This window comes from Etheostoma spectabile, chromosome 13 (assembly GCF_008692095.1).
Source record: "Etheostoma spectabile isolate EspeVRDwgs_2016 chromosome 13, UIUC_Espe_1.0, whole genome shotgun sequence".
NCBI classification, from domain to species: Eukaryota; Metazoa; Chordata; class Actinopteri; order Perciformes; family Percidae; genus Etheostoma; species Etheostoma spectabile.
The window spans coordinates 4,372,902-4,398,743 of NC_045745.1; the positions used below are offsets into that span (position 1 = coordinate 4,372,902).

At 42.9% G+C, this 25,842-nt stretch overlaps 1 protein-coding gene across 3 annotated transcripts in view; it reads left to right on the forward strand.

The window, feature by feature from the left end:
* ncor1 (nuclear receptor corepressor 1) overlaps positions 1 to 25,059 on the forward strand; it is a 58,257-nt gene extending 33,198 nt beyond the window's left edge. Inside the window, exons 18-46 of one of the 3 annotated variants that reach the window (XM_032533831.1) lie at positions 2,560 to 2,696; positions 2,786 to 2,900; positions 4,284 to 4,716; positions 4,818 to 4,941; positions 5,378 to 5,555; positions 6,201 to 6,368; positions 8,115 to 8,281; positions 9,859 to 9,973; positions 10,227 to 10,312; positions 10,453 to 10,621; positions 11,734 to 11,859; positions 13,207 to 13,290; positions 13,393 to 13,640; positions 13,864 to 14,170; positions 14,336 to 14,563; positions 14,785 to 14,982; positions 15,422 to 15,571; positions 16,526 to 16,678; positions 17,033 to 17,195; positions 17,369 to 17,844; positions 18,054 to 18,170; positions 18,670 to 18,821; positions 20,529 to 20,740; positions 20,822 to 20,965; positions 21,477 to 21,622; positions 21,788 to 21,841; positions 21,929 to 22,132; positions 22,231 to 22,407; positions 22,528 to 25,059. In XM_032533831.1, coding sequence (XP_032389722.1) covers positions 2,560 to 2,696; positions 2,786 to 2,900; positions 4,284 to 4,716; positions 4,818 to 4,941; positions 5,378 to 5,555; positions 6,201 to 6,368; positions 8,115 to 8,281; positions 9,859 to 9,973; positions 10,227 to 10,312; positions 10,453 to 10,621; positions 11,734 to 11,859; positions 13,207 to 13,290; positions 13,393 to 13,640; positions 13,864 to 14,170; positions 14,336 to 14,563; positions 14,785 to 14,982; positions 15,422 to 15,571; positions 16,526 to 16,678; positions 17,033 to 17,195; positions 17,369 to 17,844; positions 18,054 to 18,170; positions 18,670 to 18,821; positions 20,529 to 20,740; positions 20,822 to 20,965; positions 21,477 to 21,622; positions 21,788 to 21,841; positions 21,929 to 22,132; positions 22,231 to 22,407; positions 22,528 to 22,757 — 5,261 coding nt within the window. In that variant the 3' untranslated portion in view covers positions 22,758 to 25,059. The remainder of the gene's footprint in view (positions 1 to 2,559; positions 2,697 to 2,785; positions 2,901 to 4,283; positions 4,717 to 4,817; positions 4,942 to 5,377; positions 5,556 to 6,200; positions 6,369 to 8,114; positions 8,282 to 9,858; positions 9,974 to 10,226; positions 10,313 to 10,452; positions 10,622 to 11,733; positions 11,860 to 13,206; positions 13,291 to 13,392; positions 13,641 to 13,863; positions 14,171 to 14,335; positions 14,564 to 14,784; positions 14,983 to 15,421; positions 15,572 to 16,525; positions 16,679 to 17,032; positions 17,196 to 17,368; positions 17,845 to 18,053; positions 18,171 to 18,669; positions 18,822 to 20,528; positions 20,741 to 20,821; positions 20,966 to 21,476; positions 21,623 to 21,787; positions 21,842 to 21,928; positions 22,133 to 22,230; positions 22,408 to 22,527) is intronic. The other 2 variants (XM_032533833.1, XM_032533834.1) reach the window with 2 other exon arrangements.
* Positions 25,060 to 25,842: the final 783 nt, after the last annotated feature.

Consider the following 25,842-nt stretch of genomic DNA (forward strand, 5'->3'; position numbering starts at 1 on the left):
CTCCATGTTTGCCAGTGGGGATGGTGTTCTTGGGCTCATAGGCAGCATTCCTCCTCCTCCAAACATGGCGGTTTGAGTTCCATTTTGGTCTCATCTGACCACAACACTTTCCTCCAGTTGTCCTCTGAATCATTCAGATGTTCATTGGCAAACCTCAGACGTGCATGTATATGTGCTTTCTTGAGCAGGGGGACCTTGCGGGGGTCCTTCACTGCGTAGAGTGTTACCAATTGTTTTCTTGGTGACTGTGGTCCCAGCTGCCTTGAGATCCTTGACAAGATCCTCCCGTGTAGTTCTGGGCTGATTCCTCACTGTTCTCATGATCATTGCTACTCCACGAGGTGAGATCTTGCATGGAGCCCCAGGCCGAAGGAAATTGACACCTTTTTTGTGTTTCTTCCAACTGTTGTCACCTTCTCACCAAGCTGCTTGGCAATGGTCTTGTAGCCCATTACAGACTTGTGTAGGTTTACAATCTTGTCCCTGACATCCTTGGAGAGCTCTTTGGTCTTGGACATGTTGTAGAGTTTGGAATTTGATTGATTGATTGCTTCTGTGGACAGGTGTCTTTTATACAGGTAACAAGCTGAGATTAGGAGCCCTCCCTTTAAGAGTGTGCTCCTAATCTCAGCTCGTTACCTGTATAAAAGACACCTGGGAGCCAGAAATCTTTCTGATTGTGAAGGGGTCTAATACTTATTTCCCTCATTAAAATGCAAATCAATTAATAACATTTTTGACATTTGTTTTTCTGGATTTTCTTGTTGTTATTCTGTCTCTCACTGTTCAAATAAATCTATCATTAAAATTATAGACTGATCGTTTCTAGTCAGTGGGCAAATGTACAAAATCAGCAGGGGATCAAATACTTTTTTCCTTCACTGTAGCTGTGTGTACCTTTTTATGTGTCTATGGTTACATTAAGGACCTCCTACTCAACTGTGAGCAAACATCTAATTCAAAGTATTTCTTATGTTGCAGAAACTACTGAGAGTTGAAGAGAAAATTGTGTGTTTGGGATGTTATTATCATACTGTTGGTCTTGTGTTGCCGTTTTGAACTGGCATGTGGAAACGAAAATTATTTGCGTTTTTTAAATTTGCATATAGAACAGCGAAGTGAGGTCCGATCACAAGGGGTCACTCACTACTCATTTGGAGAAACATGCCAACTCGGAACACACTGTCCACTTGTGATCAAATAACTTGTATCAGTGACCGGGTTGGTTCAGTGGTAGAGCAGGTGCACATGTACTGAGAAGAGGTTTACGCCTCAACGCAGAGGTCCAGGGTTTGAATCTGACCTGTGACGATTTCCTGCATGTCTTCCCCCTCTCTCTCCCCTCCTTACCTAGCTGTCTTGTCAAAAATTAAAGGTGCAGAAGCCCTAAAATAATCTTTAAACCAAATAAATAAAAAACTTGTATCGCATTTTAATACCAGGTGAAAATGTGGCCTCTATATCGAGCACATAGAGGCTAGAGAACAGCTTATGACTCTCTCTATGGTTTAATATTGGTGTTTTTAAGATGACTGGTTATTGTTATTACCCTGGTTTTGACCACTATGACAACTTTATCTAGCAGTTCTAAAAATATGCATAAAATGCTCTCACAGTTGTTAGAGAGGAGTAAATTAACTTATGTGGTTATCTTTAAGGTAGCTGTTTGTAGCACGGTTGTAATTTGTGGATTTTAGTGTAGGGTGTTTTAGTTATTTTGTCCAAGTAATGTACTTGCAGCAAGCATCTTTGTCTGAAGCCCTGATATATCTATCCTCACTGACTGCATGCAGACAAACAAAGAAGGCTACATTGACATCTGTGTTTTTCCATGGATGTTTAGGACTTTAAGACCTTCCTGTCTAACATTTCTCGATTGACTGGAAGTTTAAGTAATTTTAAATAAGATGAGTCACTAATGTCACAGTCCTAATGCCCCCATTCCCTAATTTAGCTGTCTCAGTAATGGGGCTTTGTGTTTAGCTCTGTGGTAATTTATCAAGCTGCCGGAATCCCTCATCTCAGTAGGGCTGGGGGGGTCACAAGGGGTTACAGGATTTAGAGAAGAGAAGTTTTAATGTCAAAGGTAAATGGCAGTCTTCCAGATCACTGAGCTTGGCTGAGTAGTCTCAAAGTTTTCTCAAAGCTGATTGTGTGCACAGCTCAGCGTTAATCAGGATGGGAAAGACCGTCAGCAAACCATAGCAACAGAGTAAAGTGTCATTTTGCAGCAAAACAAAAGGTATAATAATAATGACCACTGCAGCAGCTTTTCACTCTGAAGAGAGATGTTAAGAATGTATCCTCTTCTTGAACCATAGTAATGGCACTGATACAGCATCATTGAAAATATGTAGTATAATATCAAATCTGGCTTTGGTGGCTCAGTTCTACCAGTAACATATACCAGTAACAGTAAGATATACCATAACAGTGCATACAATTATTGTATTTAGTCAAATATTGAATAATCATCTAATCTTAATACTTTGTATTCTTTTAAGTGTTTAAAGGCTGCACATTTTTAATGCTAAATTGTCTCTCTTTGTCCTGCACCAGGGCTAGTTGAGCATGGGCGGAACTGGACAGCCATTGCCAAAATGGTGGGCACCAAAAGTGAGGCACAGTGCAAGAATTTCTATTTCAATTACAAGAGACGTCACAACCTGGACAACCTGCTCCAGCAGCATAAGCAGGTAAGCAATTTGTTGTCTGATTTCTGTTTATTGTTGTGTCATTGAACTGAAATGAATGCAAAATGCAAATGAATTTTCCTGTTTCCCAGGACACACGGCGGGCTCGTGCTGATAGGTCTCAAGGTGACGGTAATGCCACAGTGTCACCTGATGATGATGACGAAGATGATGACGAAGATGATGACAACGCAGATGACAGTGAAGGTCAGTAAGATGGATCATAGGAAGCATATGCTCATCTTTGAACACAAGCTCAAACACATTTGTGTTGGACTTTTTTCCTGTTTGTCTGAGTCCTAGGGCAACCTGGGTGAAGGATACGCAGCAAGCTGAAAAGTTTCTCTATCGAATTTAAACCCTTTCCTACGAGTTGTGGAGCTTCATGTGTATGTAGCCAAGAGTTAACTAAAGAGGGTATGGAGAGAAAGGAAGTAGTGATAAGTACAGTGCAAAACAATGGGAATCCTGGTAAAAAATGTGCTCTGAATTGTCATGCAAGGATTTCATTTAATTTGATGGCAGTGTGCTTGGTCCGTACTGTCTGTGTTTTTAATGAGAGCGAAAAAAGGATCAAATGAAAAAAGCAGGGGGGGGTTGGAGGTGGAGATAAAAGATATGAACTAATTCTGAGTACATGGGCGCCTGTTGCATAACAATTCTTGGCTTTGAAGACTCAACAAAGCCTGCTCTTTGAACAGAAGGGCCCAGTCTACTTCTTTGATCCAGCAAGCCTGTCTGTCTATCCGTCTCCTTGCTCTCCAGAGGTCCTTATCTTTAATAACGATAGCGTGCGACGTCTAGATTATTCTGAATGTTGCCTAATTAATACTGAATAGTGCTGATTTGTAAAATGAGCATTTTGTTTTCTTAACAACAAAGTGATTCAATAAGTCCTTTTTGTTGCTCAGCAGACTTGTATGTAATTTACAAAGCCTCAAGTTCACAGGATATGAATTGCGACAACGGGAGGTCACAAGATTTTCTGTCATGTTTTATGCCTTTGTTTTCATCCCGTGGAAACCCAATGTGCGCTTTAGAGGTCTTGGTGTTCTGCTGCCTGTGGATCTCACCTTATATACATCCGACAGTAGAGCACAAAAAGCCAGAAGAGGCACAAGTACAGCTCTATTAAAGTGTACTTACCCTAACATTGTTTGTCATTTGGATGTTTAGTAATACTTCTTCAGTGATTTTGGTTTGATACATAAAAAGCATCTGCAAAGTGTTTTTGCCTAGACATACCACTTGGACTGCCATTACCATGGCAACAACTGCAGCGGTAGACAAAATGCAAACCAACAGGCAGAAAGATTTTTTAAAAACAGTTTCTAGTTTGATGATGTATGCTTTTCAGGTAGGAATTCATCTTTTTATCACTTAAAATTAGCAGTTTGTTCTGGTCTTGTTTTGACCAACAGTATGTTTACACAGTTGGCATTTAAGATAGTAGGTACAATTATGTTGTGACATTTATTTTCATTTTACTCCTAAAAGGCATGTAAATAGGCTTAATAGTCTTTTTTAAAGTTTCAATTAATTTAATGCATTGCTTGACATGTACTAATTCATCCTCTTACGCTTCCACAGGCGGTGACAACAGCTCAGATACAGAGAGTGCTCCCTCCCCCTCTCAGTCTGCCGACTCCAAGAGAACAGACCGCACTGCAGGAGATGCTCATTGCTCTGACCAGGACAAAGGTCAGGCCAGTAATGGAAAGCCCCTGGAGCCCTTATACGGAGGACTCTGTGTCAAGGAAGAGAAAAGCCCAGAGAGTGAGACTGGATCTCAGGAGGAAAAAGCCAGGATGACTTCCTATGTAGGCTCAGTGCATCCCAAAACTGAACCGCAGGATGTTGACATGAAGACCGGAGAGGTTCAGGTCAAGATGGAGCCTGAGCTTAAGGAGAGAGGAGAAAAGGGAGATCACGGTGAGAGGCATAGGGAGATCAACTCAGATAATGACTCCAGCGCCACCTGCAGTGCTGACGAGGATGTGGACGCAGAGCCTGAAAGACAGAGGTGCGTTTTCATGTTGTGTGCAGTGTACATAATCGTGGTTTACAAGAGCACTACATGTTTATGGTTTTGAGTGTGACATATTTTGCTTTGTGCCTCTGTAGAATGTTCGCCATGGAAAGGCCTACACTGCTCAACCCTCCAGGCTCAGTGCTGGTGTCCTCACCCAAGCAAACCCAACTCAACATCCAGCAGATGCAGCATCGGGCAGCTAACATCCCACCTATGGTTAGTCACAGTTTCAAGTTTATTCATTCAGACTGTCACAGAGGCAGGCAGCTGGTTGAAAGCATGCCCACATTTCCCACATCAGTCATTGCGAGCAATGTGACACAGTCGGAAAGTATTGGTGTTTAAACTGTCACCCTTTTTAATTTTTGTGCTGTATGTACTCAATCTACATCAATCTCTTATCTAGAGCATATATCTACCAAAGTCTTGATTTAAGTGAAAGATGTAAAGAATGTTAATTTTAAGTTCATCAAATGTGTCTTACACCGTTTGAAAGCAAAAGTTTCAAGATATGCAGGGAATGCATTTCTTAAGTTTGATCAGTGCTCTCTGTACAATGCTTCAGTGCTCAGACAAATTGGTCAATATCTAATTTTTGTTCATATCTGGAATTTTAACTCATCTGGACCTTTTCCCTCATTCACCTATTTAGGTGCACGGTCCCTTTGGCCCCGGTGGTGTGCCCATCAGTGGCTTTGCCATGTTGCAACACCAGATCAAAGCAGTGCACGAGTCGGCACACCAAGAGGAGAAGCAGAGGCAGGATCAGGGAGACCTGGAGCGCAGAGCGCCCTTCAACACCCGCAGCCCCACCGTAATAGACAGAGATGGTAAGAGAACAACATCTGTCCTCATTTCTCCTTCCTTTTCAATTCTCCTCAGCCTTGTCCCCTGCTGTCGCTGCTAACAGTGGACTATTAATAGCTAATGCATTTATAGACCATGTTCATTTTTGTTCAGTTTCCAAAAAAGCAAATGTTAAAGGGTGATCTGCACCAAGACAAAAAGTTAACTGACTCTGTTTTACATTTGATGCAAATTCTGGGCTGACATCTGCAATGATGCCCCTCTTGGAATGCCTTTGAATGAAGAAGGCGGCTTTGGTGTTTTTTTGAAATTCTATGACTCAGTGTGTCAGTGTAGGACACTTGCTGCCTCTGGGCAGTCAGACGTAGTTCAGCCTTTTAGCTTCGGAAGGGAGAGTGGTAAAGTCACTTTGTAGACTACATTACGCCTTGGTTTTTGCAAAGCTTTTAGTGAGAGTGCTGTGAAGAGTAGAGTAGCCCTCTGTAAGCTGCTGAGCTTTGACACCAAGATATTTATTACATAGGTTTCCGTGGGTGTGTGTTTCCAGGTGGCGGTGTTAGTTGTACAGGGCCGTTAATTCTAGGTCACCTTAATGCTCACCAGCATCTCACCAGTTCTTGTTTTAATAGTGGTTGTCTTCCCTTTGTCCTTATGCCTGTGTACTGCAGGTAAGCCCCTACCCTACATGCCTTATGACATGAAGCTGGCTCTGGACCAGGAGGTCCATTCTGGCCGGCCAGGCTCTCCCTACAGACTCTCCCCTAGGGAGCTGAGCAAGGCCTCACCCCAACCTGACCCCAACGCCCCCAATGCCTCCCGCTACAGTGTGCCACCAGGTAAAAGCACACATGTTCACCTCCTTTTTCCCTGCCTTTTTGACTCCTCCCTTACCTTGCTAATACAAACTAGCCTTAGCTGACTCCCATTGAGTCTTGACAATAGAGGCACTTCTCTGACTCTGTTGGCAAAAGAATAAAGTTTGGGTTGGAATGCAGTTTACTTTGTTTGAGCCACTCTTATATTTCAGTTTGACATGTATTGATATCTATATTTTTTTACTCTTACGTTTCTTATGAGATTCACTAAAATTAGGTTGGAGACCTAATTAACTGTTGGACCACAGACTAAAGAAAATGATACCACCCAAACTAGTTAGACCGCCCAGCGGGGAAATGTCGCTGTTTGTAATGCTAGTTTTGGTTTATTAAAGACATGAGAAAAACAACATAGTATAGAAAATAAGCGCGGCAGAAACGCCAGATAGGTCAGACCACTGTGTTTAACTATACTATAAGTATATCTTTTAATGTTGAAAATTACAACAGACATAAACAATTTTGCCGATTTTACATATCTCTGCAATTCAAATCAACTGCCATTTGTCTACAAGGAAGCATTTGTTTTTGTTAACGCGACGTCGTGTGATTCTGTCTATAGGTGGCATAATGGATATGTTAGTTTGAGGCCACGCAGAGTCTGTATCCCGGCACAGGGAAACTGCACTGTGTGCTTGTACTCGCGTACCAGTACAGTAGCAGTTAAACAAGCGTGAGCCAGCTCTTTCGGGTATAATCACATACCAGAGAGTAGGTTGGTGATTTTATAACTGCAACGAAAATGTCTATGCACGAGTCAGATATTTTTGTCTGTCCACCACCAGTGCACAAAGAAAACACTAGCACACTTTTACCCCTTATCTGGGCCCTTGTCCTACATTCTCGTCTCAAAAAGAGGCTGAGCTGGTGTGTGTGTCACTGCCTATCAATAGTTGCCATCATCACCAGTTTTATGCAGGCTACCGAATTAGGCTGCATGGAAAACATTTCCTGTGAAAATGTCTACAGCTGAGGTTGATGATTACATTTGGACTATGGTAGTTGGACTACAATGGATTTCTTATTTGTCAGTCGGGGCAAACAAATTTCTCATGCCCTGACAAAGTCGGTTGTCCCTGATGGTGAACTGCAGCAGAAATGTTAATGTTGGACACACAGTCTCTTGCAACAAGGATTTAGAAATTTGTCATGGAGCTGCTTGTTTTCTTGTCTGGCCCTCTATGAGCCATGGTGACGTCCATGGAGCTCTCACACCATTTCCATTTTTGATTTTGTGGAGGGTAGAGCATGAGGCACACTCCCTGCATGAAGGTTACTCCCGGTTTTGTGTGTTATCATCCATTTAGTCTACTCTGCTTTCCCAGGAGATGGTAAAGCAGACAGCAGGCATGGGCCAATGTTATCTCGATTTGAGGACTGGCTATTAACGGAGGTCTTCGGAGCTTACTTCACCATTCACTGGAGTCTGCCAGAATTAATGTGAATATTTTATCATGGGTGTCTTTGATGGAAATGGAGCTTAATGGAACCCTTTTGTTGGGTAGGATAAAGTTGTGGTGTCTGGCAGGCAGGAACATAGAGGGATTGGTCTAGGTTACTGTGAGCTGATTTTTGTAAAAAAAAAAAAAAAAAGTTATTGATAGTTTGCTGTTTAGGTGTTTCTGATGCCCAAACGTATGTTTCTGATGCTCAAATGTTGGCCAAAAAACAGTCATCTCTGATTGTTTTTTTTCATATTCCCACCAGTCCTCCACCCTGCCCCCAACCAGCTTGTCCAGAGTATGGCAGATGGAGTCCGCGTCACATTCAGCAGACCCAGTCGACCTCCCAACATTCCCTCTCCTCCTCCACTCATTCCAACCGCCAAGCCCACGGACAAGCCCTCCTTCATCCAAGGAGGCTCCATCTCCCAGGTAAGACACCCATGGGATTGGTGTACTGTACTGTACTGGACCCAGTGTAGCAACCCTGGTCTTAGTTTTCCATGTCTGACATTCATACCTATAGAAGAGTTTTTGACCTCAAGTAGCGCTATGGAGCTGTTTATCTATGACTTGTTCACCCTTTAGTTCTTTTTGTGCATGCACACGAGGACGCGTGCAAGTGGGACACATTACACATTCCTGCCAATGGTTTCACACTGTTCACTAATATAAATACATCTGTTTGATTATGAGATGTTTTCCACAACAGACACTATGACACACCAAGCACTGTTCTACAAATCAACTACCTACATTTTCTTTACAAATTACCAAGTGTAACACAATAGACAAGACAAGTGTGTATGTGTCTAATTATTCCATCCTCATAAAAGATCCATTATTTTGTAAGTTATTCTCTCCCAAATAAATTACCCAATAAATTGTAGTAAGGGTTGGTCTCAGTACTGAATTAAAACAGTGGAGCAGAGTCAAACCCAGAACTCAAACCTTAACCTTAATAGTTTTGTTGGGATGACTGAGTGGGACCATCAGTTTCGGAGTGCTTATTAGGGAGCATAAATTAAAAAGAGACACCATTTGTATTACACAATGACCGTAGAACAGGGCCACCGAAATGGATGCAACTCAACAATGGATGCAGAAGTTCTTTAAAGGCAGAATGAGTAGGACTCAATGTCTGCCCCGACTCGACAACACCAGAAGCACGCGCCCTTCTCCATTCCGCTTTTCATCCTCGTCTTCGCAAGCTTTGACGTTTGGCATCTTGCCTCGCTATACTAGCGGTTTTTTTTTTCAACACTGTGTCTGTCATTTTTAAAGCTTCCTCTTGCATGTGTGCTTAAGGATCTGGCACCTTGTCGTCAAGTTTTTATAGAGTCCAACCCTCACACCCTGCTGTGGCTGGGGGCTACACACCCATCATCCAAAGGCTGATGCCCAGAAACGTCCCGATACAGACACTGCCACACACTTATATTGGGTCATAAGTGATGATTTAGAAGGATCATTTTTTGTATATACATTGTTTTTTTTTTTTTAAGAAAAACCCTACTCATTCTGCCTTTTAAGTAATCTTTTCTAGACTTTTTTTTCAGTCATAAAGAAGAGTTGAAGAGAAACTTTGAATGACTGTAATCAAGTTCTCATCCGTTTTGAACTTGCCTGAAAAACTTATTCCATTTGAAACAAAATTGCGTTTGTTGCAGTAACAACAACACCAGTAAATGTTGTTTTTCAGTGTACAGCTTGTTGACTCTCATTACATGCATTACAGGTTTTTTTTAGTAGCTCAGCCTTCCAGAAATGGAAAGGGCATCCTGTGTCTTGTGTGTTGTAATGCTTACATTGTGATCTCTTTGTAACAGTCAGTACAGATGTATCCTGAGTTGCTAGGCCTAAAATGTGCATTAGTCAGAGAATATTTCTTAGCTGTTATCAACTGTAATACATGAAAGACCATTAACATCACTTGACCCCACTTACTTGTTTTCATGGACACTGACTGACCTGACTTTAAAATGTGTTCTTTGTTCCTGCTTTTCCAGGGAACTCCTGGAACATATCTGCCATCCCATGCTGTCTATGGGCCAGAGGGGACTAAGAGCAATGTGGGCTCCATCTCTCTGGGTCTGCCTCGGCAGCAGGATCCTAACAAGCCTGGTAGGACGACAGACTGTCACATTACTAAGAGAAGGCTTGTATGCAACTTTAGACAGTCACAACCCCACCTAGTTGCATTTAATGTTATATGTTAATTTTTGGACATTTAAAGACATATATGGAAATATACCAAAACTTAAATCTAGACTCTCAAACTTGTATTACTGCCAAAGTCAAACTTTAGCTTCACTTCAACTAGATGACACTAACCACGCATGACATAACTCTTCTTTTTTATCCATCTATCTATCAGGAGCTGCAGTTCCATCCATACAGGACGGCAGAGGCAACCCAGCAAAGATGGGTGAGGGTCTGACTATGAGAGGATCCATCACTCAGGTAATGAAATGGATCAAGAGTAATTATTACATGATAGGAGCTGTGAATAGCTAAACGACCATGTTTTTTCATTGGGCATATATTTAATGTGTTTTTGCTTTGTACGTTGCATTATATCTTTGCTCTTTTCTACAAAACAGGGCACACCTGCTCTGCCCCAGTCCAGCATTGCTGCTGACCTCCTGAAGGGCACAATTACAAAGTTAGCCACAGAGGACCTAAGCAGCCAAGACAAGGCAAGGGGTGAACAGCTGTCTAAGGGTCATGTCATCTATGAAGGCAAGAGTGGTCACATCCTCTCCTATGATGGTAAGTGCTTTCATTGTTGATACACTAGGGGTGTAATTGTACACAAATTTCACGATTCGGTATCTATCTCGGTTTTGGGGGTCATAGTTCGGTATCCTTTCAGTACAAGGGGAAAAAAAATATTTTTTTTAATATTTATTTTGAAAGTATGACCATTCAACAGTGGCTCATTGGCCATAATTAATGTAGAACCACATTGCCAAACCTACCTCCACAGCGCCGCGGAGTAAGGTCTGGCTAGTCCACACAACATTCTGGGATGGGAGAAAAAACGTGCTCTGGTTAATTGGCATTTCTTTAAACCAAGCACGATCGTCTTGGGACACAGCAACGCTGCCTCTGCAAAATACTCGGGAAGGAAGTTGTTTTGGTGAAACATGTGCACGTAGGGAGGCAAGCTCTGGAATTAGAATGGCTGTCAAGCGTGTGATGACAATTTTACTCCAAAAAAAGGAAAACTATAATTTGATTTGTTGGTTTAGAATGCCAACACAAAAAAGGCGGAAGGTGACTGAAGGGAATGAGGGACATCAGGCAGAACCAGAACAATCCCATGAATGAGATGTTGTTGATATAGACTAAAATTAATGTAACAGATAAGGCACTTAAATATTGCCAAATTGTCAATAAGAACCAGTAAATAACACTAATGTCAATAATGCTCCGTGATAAGGCTCTGACCTGTTGATAATTTGTGCACTGGGCTGCAGCTTGCGCTTGTTAATACAGCGCAGGCACAATGAACTCAATAAAATGCACATGTGAAGGGACACTGTAGCAGGGTTCAAGCACTGACCTTATGGTTTAATTGACTAAATGTGGTCAAATATCCACAGCAATATATAGCAAAATGCGCTGCAAAAACTTTCTGGGTAAAACTTCAGAATTTCTGTTCCACATGTGCAAGTAGTCAACATAAATACACTATTTGACATGCTTGGGTCACAGGGAGTACAGCAGCAATGTTGCATAACAATCCGAATACCCTAAACGGAAATGGTTTGGGAGGAATTCATGTATTGTTGCAGCTCTATGATACACCAAATATTTGTTAATTATTCCTTCACTAAACACATGCACCTTCTTGATGATGTATTTTTTGTCTCCAAAAGCCATCAAGAACCCCAGGGAAAACACCCGCAGCCCCAGATCAGGCCTTGAGCTGAAACGCACGTACGACATGATGGAGGGACCCATGAGCAGGGGACACCCTGGCAGGGAAGGAGCTCCATTCGAGGGTATTGCTTGCGTGTTAATGAGCATGCACTATCACCCTTTTTTCACCTGGAATTCAAATCTGTCCTCAGTAATCCGATCACAAGTGGACAGCTCTAAGTTCAGGTTTGAATGCAGCCAGGACACATAGAGGACACACTGAGATCCGATCACTCAGACCACATCCAGAAGTGGCCACATTCTTTTAGAAGTGTGCAAAGTATTTCTCATGTTGCAGAAACTAGGGCTGCACAATTAATCTCAATTGTATCAAATCGCGGTATGGACTAGTGCAATTTCTAAATCGCAAAAATCACACTATTTTATAATTTTTAAAAATATTTTTCACTGAAAATGAGTGACAGAAAAATCATTATTCCCTCCAATATAATTGATCATTTTGCTTTTGCAACATCAGTCAAAATAACCAAAATTAGATATTCACCTCATATCCTGTAGCCCTAGCAGAAACCACTGAGTGAATTGTGTGTTTTGAATCTTTTATACTGTCGTGATATGTCAATGTTTTTCTTTTTGTCAGCCGTGTTGGCAGAACAGGTCCCTGGAGGACAATAACCTGTTTTCTAGTTTAATAAAACATACCTAAATTCACAAATTTGCAAGCTATATTACTGCAGAAATTCCTGTTTTTATATAGCAACTTCTGCTGTTGCTTTTTGTAAGCTGACAAATCTGAGTATCCAAAGGAGCGGCTGTAAAATGTTGGATGATTTCATCAATAAAAATCCCCTGTCATTTTGTTATTCAAAAGCCTATGAAGCAGCAAAATGTTGGGTATTTACCAACAGTAACTTAACACTACACCTATAAGTGACCATGGAACAAAAAAAAAACATACAATAAAAAGAAGCAGATATAGAAACTAAACTTAAAACAACAGAGAAAAATTAGAAGCTACCAAAGAACAACGAGCTGAACCCAGAGACACAAAAACCCTCTTTCTCTGTAGTCCTGGCAAATGACTATAGACATCTTATTTTTAGGTTCATTAAATGTCAACGTTACACACATAATGCCGCCTCGGAGAGCACACAGACAGACTGTAGCCTGCACTTTTTCATGACATTTCTAATGTAGTATCAGTGGGCTTTTACACACAACCAGCCTGTATATGAATGGAAATCATATTGGTGTTTATTTTCATATAGAGCGATCCAATCACAAGTGGTCCCTCAAGATGCTCGTGGAGACACATTCTACTGCCAGGTTTGAACTAACGTACCTAAGGCTATCCGCTTGTGATTGGAGGACTTCGGACGGATTTTCAAACTAAGTGGAAACTGGATTAATGTGTCCTGGTTTGTTTTGTTTCTGTATCAGGACACTGATTGTGCTTGTTTTTTTCTCAGGGTTGATTAGCAGAGCCTTGCCCAGAGAAGGTCTACACGGAGATTCTAAGGAAAGACCATTGATCACAGGATCCATTATGCAAGGTAGCTAATTGTAAAGTTTGACACATTCTCATAAATCACTCACTGTTACTAGTAGCACCAAATAATGGGAAAAGGCTTAAATGCTTTTTCAATTCTTCCCAGGAACACCTAGAACCGCAGCAGAGACTTATGAAGATGCCATGAAATATGGAAAACAAATAAAGCTAGAGAGCCCACCAATCCGCTCCTTTGAAGGGGGTATTGGCAAAGGCAAGCCCTACGAGGGAGTCAATACTATCAAAGAGATGGGACGCTCCATTCATGAAATCCCCAGACAAGAACAGTCTGGTCAGGACATCTGCAAGACCCCTGAACTGTCGGACAGGAGGGTTATTGAGGGCATGTCTCAGGTAAGACACTTTGACTTTTGAAGGGCAGAATTATTTTGTGAACAGCATTTAGTACTGCCATCCTTTAGATCTGTTCAGTGACCAAATTGCCAACTAATGGCATTTAGGTGGGGGTTTATTTAACCGTATGCCCATTTTGAATATGCTGAATCAACAATTATACATAATGGACCAATGATATTAGTGATGACTGATGATATGTTGTGATTGCTTTATTTACTAGATTCACCCTCTCAACCAGTCTACTATCAAGCACAACGTCAAGTCCCTCATCACCAGTCCGTCTAAGCATCCCCACAGCATGCCTCAGCTCGAGGCCATGGAACGAGCCAAATACGAGGAGAGCAAGGCAGTACGCCACACTGTGGTCAACTCCACCGGCTCCGTCCTGCGCTCCACACACCAGGAAGGCGGCAAATCCCAGCTTAGCCCAAGCATGTATGAGGACGCCAACGCTCGCAGGACCCCTGTTAACTACAGCACCAATCCCGTCTCCAGAGGATCACCCATGTTGGGACGCACACCAGAGGGTATATTCCGTAACTTTTTTTTCACAAACTATGGAACTTCAGAATAAGCATATTCATAGGGCATGTGACAATCTTTTATTCCTGATTTTGTTTTCTGTAACAGATGTACTGTCCTGATGATGTTAAGTTAAGATGATATTAAATTAAGGTCTGTCTCCTACAAAGGTGTTGGGAGCTCTGCAAAATCTGCTGCACATGAAAGAAAGAGTGCCATGACCCCGACACAGAGGGACAGTGTCCCAGCCAAGTCCCCAGTGTCAGGTGGTGACCCTGTAGGCTCTCACAGCCCATTTGACCCCCACCACCGGCCTGTTGGTCCTGGGGAAGTTTACAGAGCCCACCTGCCTCCACATCTTGACCCCACCATGGCCTTTCACAGAGTGCTGGATCCTGGTACAGTGTTTTAGATCCTTTCCACCGTTTCCAACATAACTACAAACAGAACAATACTAGCCTTAATTCTGAGTAAATTGACAAAAGCAACTCAGGCCCTCTAATTCATAGGCACTACACGGCCAGGATCTTTTTCAGCTATTGACGTCAGTAGTTACGATCAGTATCTGTGAGCTGTCTGTTCATGTGTTGTTTTTTTTTCCTCCTGTTGTCTGTTACAGCATTCATGTTCCCCAGGCAGCCATCTCCAACAGGCTACCACAACACCTACCAGCTGTACACCATGGAGAACACGCGGCAGACAATCCTCAACGATTATATCACTTCCCAGCAGATGCAAGTCATTCGACCTGACATGGCCCGAGGGTTGTCACCACGAGAACAGCCCGTCGCTATGCCTTACGCAGCCGGAGCTCGAGGTATGGACCTTCACCAGCTGACCCTCTGTCGCTTGCCACAGCAGGCAGGGGAGAGGCCTTGGGCAGGAGGGGCTGTAGTATGCAGACTATGCGCTTGTGAAGTAGTGGCTACCTTTTCCAGACACCCAGAAGCAAATGCCCTGGTCAAATTTAGCTGATTTGCTCTTAAAATTGGGGCTGCAACTAATTTGGCTACTACTCAATTTATCAATTGGGTACGTTCATCCAAATCTCCATTTGCTATGTGGTTGCCTCTTACAAGTTTACCACTATTCCACTCCCTTTGCAGCCCTGTTGCTTACTGGTCAATCTGTATTTGTGAGCACTGCCAGATGAAGGTGATGGGTTACAGCTAAATGTATACGGTGTTCATACATTCCGAAATTGATGGATCAGTTCTTGTTGTTCACCGTTGGCCCTTTGCTTCTGTCTGTAAAAGGGATTATTGATCTAGCCCAGATGCCTCCAACTATCCTGTTGCCTCACCCTGGGGGAACAGGTACTCCCACTTTGGAACGCATCGCCTACCTCCCTGGAGCTCAGCCCCCTTTCCCTCTTAGGGCTTTCAACCCAACCTCCATATCGCCAGGTGAGGACCCCTCCCTTTCCCATCCCTACACGTGTTCCCCTATCTTCCCTGCAACGATCTTCGTTTTCCCTCACACCTCTGAAAGCGTGCATCCCGGGCTGGCCTGAGGGGTCAGTTCTGCTTGTCTAGTGACGGATCAAGTTGAGTCTTACTGCAATCACACTCGGAGGGATTTTCACAAAATTCTCTGACTATTGCACGGCAATAGAGTGATTTCCTTTTTTACCGTAAGAAATTGTGTTCCTCAGTAGATCATTCATAACCCGCCTACACACGATCAGGTATAAAACCGCAAGGTAGGGCACAGATCATAGTGCAGACACCTAAAGGTATACATCATCCTCGCTTCTGGCCACCTCTTTATCTTGTTGGTTTCGCCTTGAAAGTTCAGCAGGCCACAGGGTTAAGATTAAAATAATTTGAAGCTTTGAGGTCTGTGGAAATTTTGAGTGGTGCACATTCCTCAAGGTTGTCTCCAACTCTCTCCCCATAAGAAAACATTGGCACAGCCAGCGAGGAGTGGTTTTACTGCGGATCATGTGTAGGCAGCTTTAGGGGCACAAAAAAAATCTGTTTGAATGAAATTGTTTATTTCCTGCTCATCTTTAAATGGTCAAGTGATCTGGTCTACTTTGTTCATTTTCATTTTGGAATGCAAAGTAATGTCTGTTTCACTCGAATTAATTAATTAAAAGCGTTTTAAATGTAGATGCAACTAAAGCTGCACCTTAATGAACGCTGTTGCACTCGTGGTTTTTTGCTGAAATGGTAAAAATTGTAATATCCTTTCTGAGACAGGATATCACAATGATTGTGATATGATAGATTCAGAACTTGTTTGCAAGGCCATTCGTTTCAGATTGCTAAAGGAAGCCAGATCCATCCTGCCGAGACCCTGTGTGTACTATACGTGTATTAATCGTGTGTGTGTGTGTGTGTGCATGCTGTCCTCAGGCCACCAAGCCCACCTTGCTGCTGCAGCCGCTGCCAGTGCAGAGAGGGAGCGTGACCGGGAACAGCAGGAGAAAGAGAGGGAGCAGAGGGACCGGGAGCGAGAAATTCGAGAAATGCGAGAGCGGGAGAGAACCAACGAATACATCCGCGGAGGTGCGTTGTTTTGTTGCTGTTTAAAAGTTATGAAAATCTCAAATTCATTATCTTAATATCTCGTTAATAAAGGAAATCTGAATTTGCTTTGTATTATTAAGGCTGTGGTCTTTAAGAATGTTTTTTTTTCTTCATATAAGATTATAATGCAAAACAATATAGGCACAATGGTAAATTGATAAAAAAGTTACTGTTTGTTCCTGGGTATGCTAAATTTTGTTTTTTTATTTTTATATATATATAAAGTATGCATAGAGTAGCTTAATACTATCATACAGTTTGGACAGCTATTGCTCTTTGGCACTTTATTTTGAAACCTATTGTTCCAATGTTTTATGTTTGTTTGTGTATCAGGTGTACCAGAGCAGCCAGGCCGGCCAGGGAGTCGAGGTTATCTGCATTCCCCTTCTCCCTCACTCAGGACACAGCAGGATGTAGTGGTCCAGCAGCAGCAGCAGCAGCAGCAGCAGCAGCGGCCTAGCATCTTCCAGGGCAAGAGTGTCATCACCTCACTAATGTAAGTCTCAACAAATTCTTACTCTGCATTCACAAAAGCTCATGTGTGTGAGATATGTCAGCATTAAAAGACTGGACAGTAGACGTGTTGGACAAACCACGTCTTTTTTTGTCCATTCTGCCCATCCGTCAAGAAATATGGTTGATGCCTTCATCTTTTGATTTCTGCTCCAGGCCCCATACAGCAGCAGCGACAGCAGCAGCACAGAGTAGCTCTCGCTACAGTACTGCAGCTGATGCTCTGGCTGCTCTGGTGGATGCTGCAGCCTCTGCCCCGCAGATGGACGTGGCCAAGGTGAAGGAAAACAAACATGAGCGGGAGGACGACATGTCTACCTCGGCCGCAGCTCGGCGAGCAGCCAGCATCTCCGAACAGCACGAGGCAGAGAGGCGGTCCATGCAGTCACCCTATGGTGCTATGTCTCTGCCTGGAGGTAAACCCCATCCAGGTTACTCTGAGGGCCCTGGACTTTCCATTAAGGATAAGGGCCATCCGACCTCAAAGTCTCGCATCGAAGAGGAGCTTCGGACTCGAGGAAAGACAACTATCACAGCTGCTAACTTCATCGATGTCATCATCACACGGCAGATAGCCTCGGACAAAGACTCACGAGAGCGAGGCTCTCAGAGCTCTGACTCGTCCAGCAGCTGTGAGTTTCAGGATATACCGGATATTATTTCAACAGCACATAAGTGCTTTGCAACACATTGACATCACCAGTTAGTTAAGTGTTCAAGCACACATAGGAGTTAAACCTTAAATATAATCTTTTGCCTAGAGAAGAGCATGACCAAACCGTAATATTGTGCCCTTTGTTTAGGATAAATAGTAACTCTTTCCATACTTGTCGCCCTGCAGTGTCATCCAGTCGATACGACAACACCGGTGGAGGAGCCATTGAGGTGATTAGTCCTGCTAGTTCACCAGTCCAACCGCAACAGGACAAACCAGAGGAAGGACAACAACAGGCAGCAGGTATGAACATACACACACACACACACACACACACACACACACACACACACACACACACACACACACACACACACACACACACACACACACACACACACACACACACACACACACACACACACACAACTCAGTTGGAGAATATAATATTTGGTGGTAGTAGTTGAAAGATTTATTAAAGATTTTGTGCTTCAGGTCAAAGATGACTTGTACCAGATTTGGCTGTGAAGGCAAAATGTTGCTGCTTGGCAAGTGGAGTAAACATACCATAAATTACATAACCCACTGATCTTGTCATTTAAGACGGTCAGACACAATTCCCCTGCACATGTTGCATTACTAGATTCCACATGAAGTTATTATTGTCAACTTTGTTATTGAAAACACATGTAGACTATTTTTTTTGAATACAGTGAATTAGCTCCTCCCTGTCTTATCTCTCTACACCTCACCCTGACTCTCTCCCCAAAACAACAACGCTCTGTTCCTTGTCAACCTTCAGCCGCTGGCATGCGGCCCTACGACATAAGTCGTTACCGGCCATCAGGGGAGCCACCACAGCCCAGTCCCCAGCAGCCCCCCTCTTCCCAGATTGACAGCTACTCCCAGGTTCCCAAGACTCACCGGGTCATGACCTTGGCAGACCACATTTCGGTAAGAAATGCTAGAGAATCTAAAAACGTAATTCTGCACAGACCAGATTTACCATGTACATCAACCCATTACAGTGGTGTGAAAAAGTGTTTGCCCCCTTCCTCATTTCCTGTTCCTTTGCATGTTTGTCACACTTAAGTGTTTCGGAACATCAAACCAATTTAAACAATAGTCAAGGACAACACAAGAAACACAAAATGCAATTTGTAAATGAAGGTGTTTATTATAAAAGGTGAAAAAAAATCCAAACACTCATGGCCCTGTGTGAAAAAGTGATTGCCCCCCTTGTTAAAAACATACTATAACTGTGGTTGTCCACACCTGAGTTCAATTTCTCTAGCCACACCCAGGCCTGATTATGCCACACCTGTTCACAATCAAGGCATCATTAAATAGGAGCTGCTTGACACAGAAGGTCCACCAGAAGATCCTTAAAAGCTACACATCATGCCGAGACCCAAAGAAATTCAGGAACAATTGAGAAAGAAAGTAATTGAGATCTATCAGTCTGGAAAGGGTTATAAAGCCATTTCCAAAGCTTTGGGAATCCAGCGAACCACAGTGAGAGCCATTATCCACAAAGGCGAAGACATGGAACCGTGGTAAACCTTCCAGGAGTGGCCGGCCGCCCAAAATTACCCCAGAGCGCAGCGACGACTCATCCAAGAGGTCACAAAAGACCCACAAACAACGTCCAAGAACTGCAGGCTCCACTTGCCTCAGTTAAGGTCAGGTTCTGCCTCCACCATCAGGAAAAGAATGGGCAAAAATGGCCTGCATGGCAGAGTTCCAAGGAGAAAACCACTGCTGAGCAAAAAGAACATCAAAGCTCGTCTCAATTTCTCCACAACACATCTTGATGATCCCAAGACTTTTGGGACAACATTCTGTGGACCGATGAGACAAAAGTGGAACTCTTGGAAGGTGTGTGTCCAAGTATATCTGGCTAGAAGGAACACTGCATTTCATAAAAGAAACATTATAACAACAGTAAAATATGGTGGTGGTAGTGTGATGGTCTGGGGCTGTTTTGCTGTTCAGGACCTGGAAGACTTGCCGTGATAAAAGGAACTATGAATTCTGCTGTCTACCAAGAGATTGAAGGAGAATGTCGACCATCTGTTGTGTAATCAAGCTGAAACGAACTTGGGTTCTGCAGCAGGACAATGATCCAAACACACCAGCAAGTCCACCACCGAATGGCTGAAGAAAAACAAAATGAGAGATTGGAGTGGCTAGCCAAAGTCCTGACTGAATCCTATTGAGATGTTGTTGTGGTATGACTTAAAAAGGCCGTTAATGCTCGAAAACCCTTAATATACTGAATTAGGCAATTCTGCAAAGATGAGGGGGCCAAAATTCTCCAGGACGCTGTAAAAGCCTCAATGACGTATCGCAAACGCTTGGTTGCAGTTGTTGCTGCTAAGGGTGGCCAACCAGTTATTAGGTTTAGGGGGCAATCACTTTTTCACACAGGGCATGATGGTTTGGATTTTTTTCACTTTTTAATAATAAACACCTTCATTTACAAATTGCATTTGTGTTTACTTGTGTTGGTCCTTGAATATTGTAAATGGTTTGATGTTTCCGAAACACTCAAGTGTGACAAACATGCAAAGGAACAGGAAATGAGGAAGGGGGCACACTTTTTCACACCACTGTATATCTAACTAACCTGTTTTAATATGGTCAATCCCTGTCTTGCAGCATATCATAACCCAGGACTTTGCCCGGAATCAGGACCCCCCTCCTGTCTCCTCCTCAGCCACATTCCAGAGTGTGATGCCACCCGTGTCCTCTTCAGGGCGAGCCAAGGTGTCCAGCCGCTACAGTCCTGAGAATCAGGTCCAGGCCCCACACCACCAGAGATCCTCCAGCAGAGTTTCTCCAGAGAATGCCCCTGACAAGCCCAGAGCCAGGTACATGGATCAGCCAGTGAACCCCGAGGTAGTCAGTCTCTGAGCATCTGTAACATCTGTCTCTCCCTGCTCCCTGTCTAGGCCAGGAAAATCTCCAGAGCGAGGCGGCAGGCAGATGGAGAACTACGAACCCATCTCTCCACCACAGAGCTACCAAGGCGTGGACAAACAGGAGATGGTCGGGCCCCCACCCCAGAGGCGAGAGGCTGACAACTCCGAGCTCAGGTACAAGATCGCCACAGTTTGGATGCAGGATAGTTTGAAGTTTTTGACTCCACAAGCCAATACATCTCTTAATAGCTTAAAATAAATTAGGAACCAGTTTTTACATATATATATTAACATTGTAGGAATATAGTAACTTACACAATTTAAAGGGTACTTACAATAGAAGGTGATTACAATTACAACACAATAAAAAGTAATAACCTATATGTATTTAGTTAAAAATGTCTTATCAGCTGTAATAATGTTGTAAATATTAAATAACGAATATTTCTACACTTTTTCTACACATTGCTAAAGTTAGTTTTCTATTAGCGCCCTGACATTTGTCTGACAGTATCAGTCTGTAAATCAGTTGTATGGATGCCAGCAGGCAGAACCCCCCCCCCCCCCCCCCCCCCCCCCCCCCGTCAGCAGTTGTATGACATCCCAGTGGGGTTGACAGTGCTTTGTGCCAATAGCTTGTTACCCCGATTTGCTATTTGACTTTTCCCCCTTTTTCTGGATCAAGGACTGACTCACGGTCCCCGGGGAGTGTCAGCTATCTGCCTTCCTTCTTCACCAAGCTGGAGAACACCTCGCCAATGGTGAAATCCAAGAAGCAGGAGATCTTTCGTAAGTTGAACTCCAACTCTGGTGCCGGTGATTCTGATGTTGGTAAGTGGGTCTTTTCTTATTCTCTTCCCTCAAACTAACATACATGCATTAAATGATGGAATAAGCTCTGTTAATGTGTGCATGCCAGACAGTTGTGTGAAATTAATTAACTCCTCATTTCAGACATTTCAAGTTTTTTTTCAACAGCTAAAAATTGTCTTGCAGGAAACGCACAACCAGGCACAGAGATTTTCAACTTGCCTGCTGTTACAAGCTCCAGTAAGTAGCAGTGAATCTCCCTCAGACACGTCACGGTGCAATCTAGTTGTAGTCTCATTGAATGTTTTGTTGTGTTGTGGATTGTAGGCAGCATCAACACCAGGAATCACTCGTTTAGTGACCCTGCCAGTAACCTGGGCCTGGAGGACATCATCCGTAAAGCCTTGATGGGCAACTTGGAGGAGAAACCGGAAGAACACCAAGGAGGACTTGGAGCTCAGGGAGCCATCAACAACACACCCTGCACAGGCAGTGAAGCCCGCCAGGAGGCCAACCGGTCACCCAGTATGGGTAGGAATGAATTACATTTGCAAAATTACACATGTTCGGACAGGATCTTATGTTTAACATGTTGCTGATTTACAAATTCTGCATGTTTTAATACACAGGAAAGCAGAAACCGGGCAAGGCCAACAGCCGGAAATCCAAGTCACCTAACCTGGGTCAGTCCTACACTGGAGGGGAGCGTCCCTCCTCAGTGTCCTCCGTCCACTCCGAGGGAGATTATCACCGACAAGCCCAAACCCAGCCCCAATGGAGCTGGGACGATCGACCCTCATCCACAGGTGAGCTGTCCAGCCCCTGCTGTCAGTGTCTACAAAATTATTCTCCTGGTAAAATCACAGAAAGAAATCCCTGGAATTTAAAAAATAAAAATAAAGAATCTCTTCTCTTTCTCTGCACAGGATCCATGCAGTTCCCTTACAACCCGCTGACCATGCGCATACTGAGCAGCACGCCACCCACCTCCATAGCTTCCCCTTCCATACAGAGTCAGCAACAGAAGCAGCAGCAGCAGCAGCAGCAGCAGCAGCAGCCGCCGCCCCCTCCAACTGGAGCCCCGGTGGCCCAGCAGCGCGTGTGGCAGTCTCTGCTGTCAGAGCAATACGAGACCCTGTCTGACAGCGACGACTGAGCCCTGCTGGGTACAGCCCCAATGAACTTAACAGAGACCTGAGCTAAGGCTGGTCTTTTCACCCCCCTCTCCCAGAACTATTCTTGCTTACTGGCGAGTGTGACAAGTAGATGGGGTGTTGTCCTTTTTTCTTTTTGGTGCTATGGCGCCCCCTGGCTGTTAGCTAAGAGTACAAGCAGCAGCCTGTGACAGGCAGGGCTCTCCAGAGCAAGACTGGCTTTGGTCTGGAAGCACTCACCCAGCCTGTTGGGGAGATAAGCAAAACTCGACTGAGGGGACGACATGAGCTATATTAAAGATGAAGAACTTAATATGTAAAAAGAAACAACAAAAGAGACTATTTCTGAATTTTTTTGTTTCTGTAAAGATATACCTTGTCTTTAAGAGAATCATTGTATGTAAATAGAGTAACCTTTTGCAGTGTTTTTCTTAACTTGATTGTTTCTTATCTTAATGTCGCTTTTAAATTGATCCACTTTAAAGGGGAAGAGTAGGGGTGTAATCTTTAGTATCACAGTTGGTCTCTCCCAATCCACCCCCACCCCACGTGACCTGACACCCACTCTAATATTTTTACCATAGTGATGCTGAGAGAGACCGAACCTTTGGTTTGTACTTGACCATGAGTGGAGGACAGAGGTTGTGCCACCCTGCGCCATTCACCAGAGCCTGAATATCGTGGACATTTGAGGATAAAACAGAACATTTAAACAGCAATGATATTTGATGCTTGTCTTCGCCACCGAGTGGAGATGATGCATGCATTGGAACTAATAGATGGTAGGGGTTACGTCTCACCCCGTTCAAGACAGAAAAATGTCTTCAAAAGAAGTTAAGAACACTGGTGTTATAGCAGAACGGTGAAAAGTCTGATATAAGCTTAATTTTGCCAGAAAAGATATCCTATGACTACTCCTGGACCCCGTCTAAACAATGAAAGTGAGCCAATGTTTTTCTGCTTTGTTTTTCAATAGCTGACCATGGTGTGTCACACGTAGCTTCTCTCTCTGCAGTTTCCAACCTGTTAAGAATGATCCGCTCTGCAATGTTGTCATGGTAAAAAAATAGTATGTCAGGTTTTGCCATGCCTTGTGACTTGAGAAAGAAGGCAGCTTTAACTAATTTTCTCAGAGATATACGTTGGTGTTTGATGTTTGTATTTGTTTCTGTAGTCCCTCTTTTTTTTTTCTTCTTTTTTTTTTTTTTTTTTTTGATACTGTCCTGACAATAATCTGAACTCTGTAAATTGTCTTTCCATTACACAAAAACGAAACTAACCAAACATAAAGAATGGTCTGCACCATTGTTGCACTTTTTTGCTTTGTAGCTTTTGACAAAAAAAAAAAAAAGCATACTACCTGCTGTGTAACTTATTCAACCTCCAGCAGAGGAGTATACTAAAATGTGCTTTAACGTTTTCCCACCACTCACAGAAAACTGGATGTTTTGACTTCCTGTCCTTTCTTGTAGCTGGTACATGATTCTGAAGTGTGAGGCTTGCATCACAGTTCCAGTTTTAAGTGTATGGTACCGTTAAATGTTTAGGAGTTTGCTGTCACGGTGAGTCAGAAACCCTGACTACTTAATCTCTGCTTTCATTGTGTCAATCAACAGGCATAAAGCTTTGAATATTAATTATTATAGGTCAACTTCATAAATGGCTGTAATGTTCCTTTGCAAGAATGTGAAAATACAATATTTTGGCATTTTTTAGCTTTTCACCTTGCTCAGTTAACACATCCATTCTGTTTATTTCCTTTCCTCCCCTTATTTGGATTTTGAGTAATTTGTCAGCACATGTTCCGATTTTTATTTTATGTCATTTTCAGCATCTTCGTTATGCATCCTGTTTAGATGGGATGTTATGTGTTTACAAAGGCAATGACAAAAAAAAAAAAGTTTACAAACTTGAATCTTAAAGAAATCCGACATGAAGCCGAAAAAGAATTGGAGCATCTTTTCAGCTCGCTATCAAACACGCAGTAGTGACTTTTTTTTTTGTCTTTTGAAATTGAGACTTGAAAACCCGTGTATCCTATGATGTTGAAATGCAATGTTTGTATCGCACAATGTCTCTTAGTAGGCTATTACAAGAGTTCAGACCAATCAAATAAAGTGGATCAGTTCTCCACCACTGAAAAATGTGTAGGTTCTTAAGGTGTGCCTTCTATTTAATTGACTACTTTTGATTTTTTTTTTTCTTGTATACTGGTCATAATTGTCATCGACTGAGGTGTACCAACATTCTTAAGGTTTAATTTCATTTGTGAATTCATGCAATACAAAATTATTGACAACCTTATGGTTTCAGCAATTACAACTTGTGGTTTTAATATGTATATTTTTTTTAAATCTCACACATTGAAGCCCTTGTGGTGCAGATAATTGGTTAATCTAAAATAAAGATTTTGCTGCATCCCCATTTCAGGTAAACTTTTCAAGCCATACATTGAGAAATGAACAATTGAGAAAGTCTGCTGTTGAGGCACATGGCACTAAGTGCTAAATGGAGGTGGAGAGAACTTTCTTAGCTAATGCAGTAGACCTTTCTCACAGCATATATTTTTCCTTTCCGATTAGGCGAGCCTTTGGTATGGGTCTGTTTCACAAAAGGTATTTTGACATATAGCATTGAAAGCAAACTTGTTATTAATAACATTAATTATGGTTTTTGTTCCATGTAAGTGTTGCCATAAGCCCTATCAGTGACCCAGCATGTTCGGTACCAGTTCCCCGGTATAGGCGCACAACTAAGTGAAATGGAGCAATATGTATAATCACTTCATAGTCTGCTTTTGCTACTTTGATATGTCCAAATGTCTTTGGCTAAATAAAAGGCTGTTGTGCATGCTAGCTCATGGCTAGCTACAGTATGCCAATGCCCCCAGTGAAAAGACCTAGTTCCGGTGATCTCATGTCTCCTGACAATTTATACTGCTTTCAGGAGACCCATCTGTTAAACTCCTGAAGTTCACTGACAACCTTATCCGTGATCAGCTGACTCTCTGGTGCAGTCAGAACAACCTTGAGCTTAACACGTTCAAAACTGTGGAGCTGATTGTGGACTTTAGAAGGAGCCCCCCCC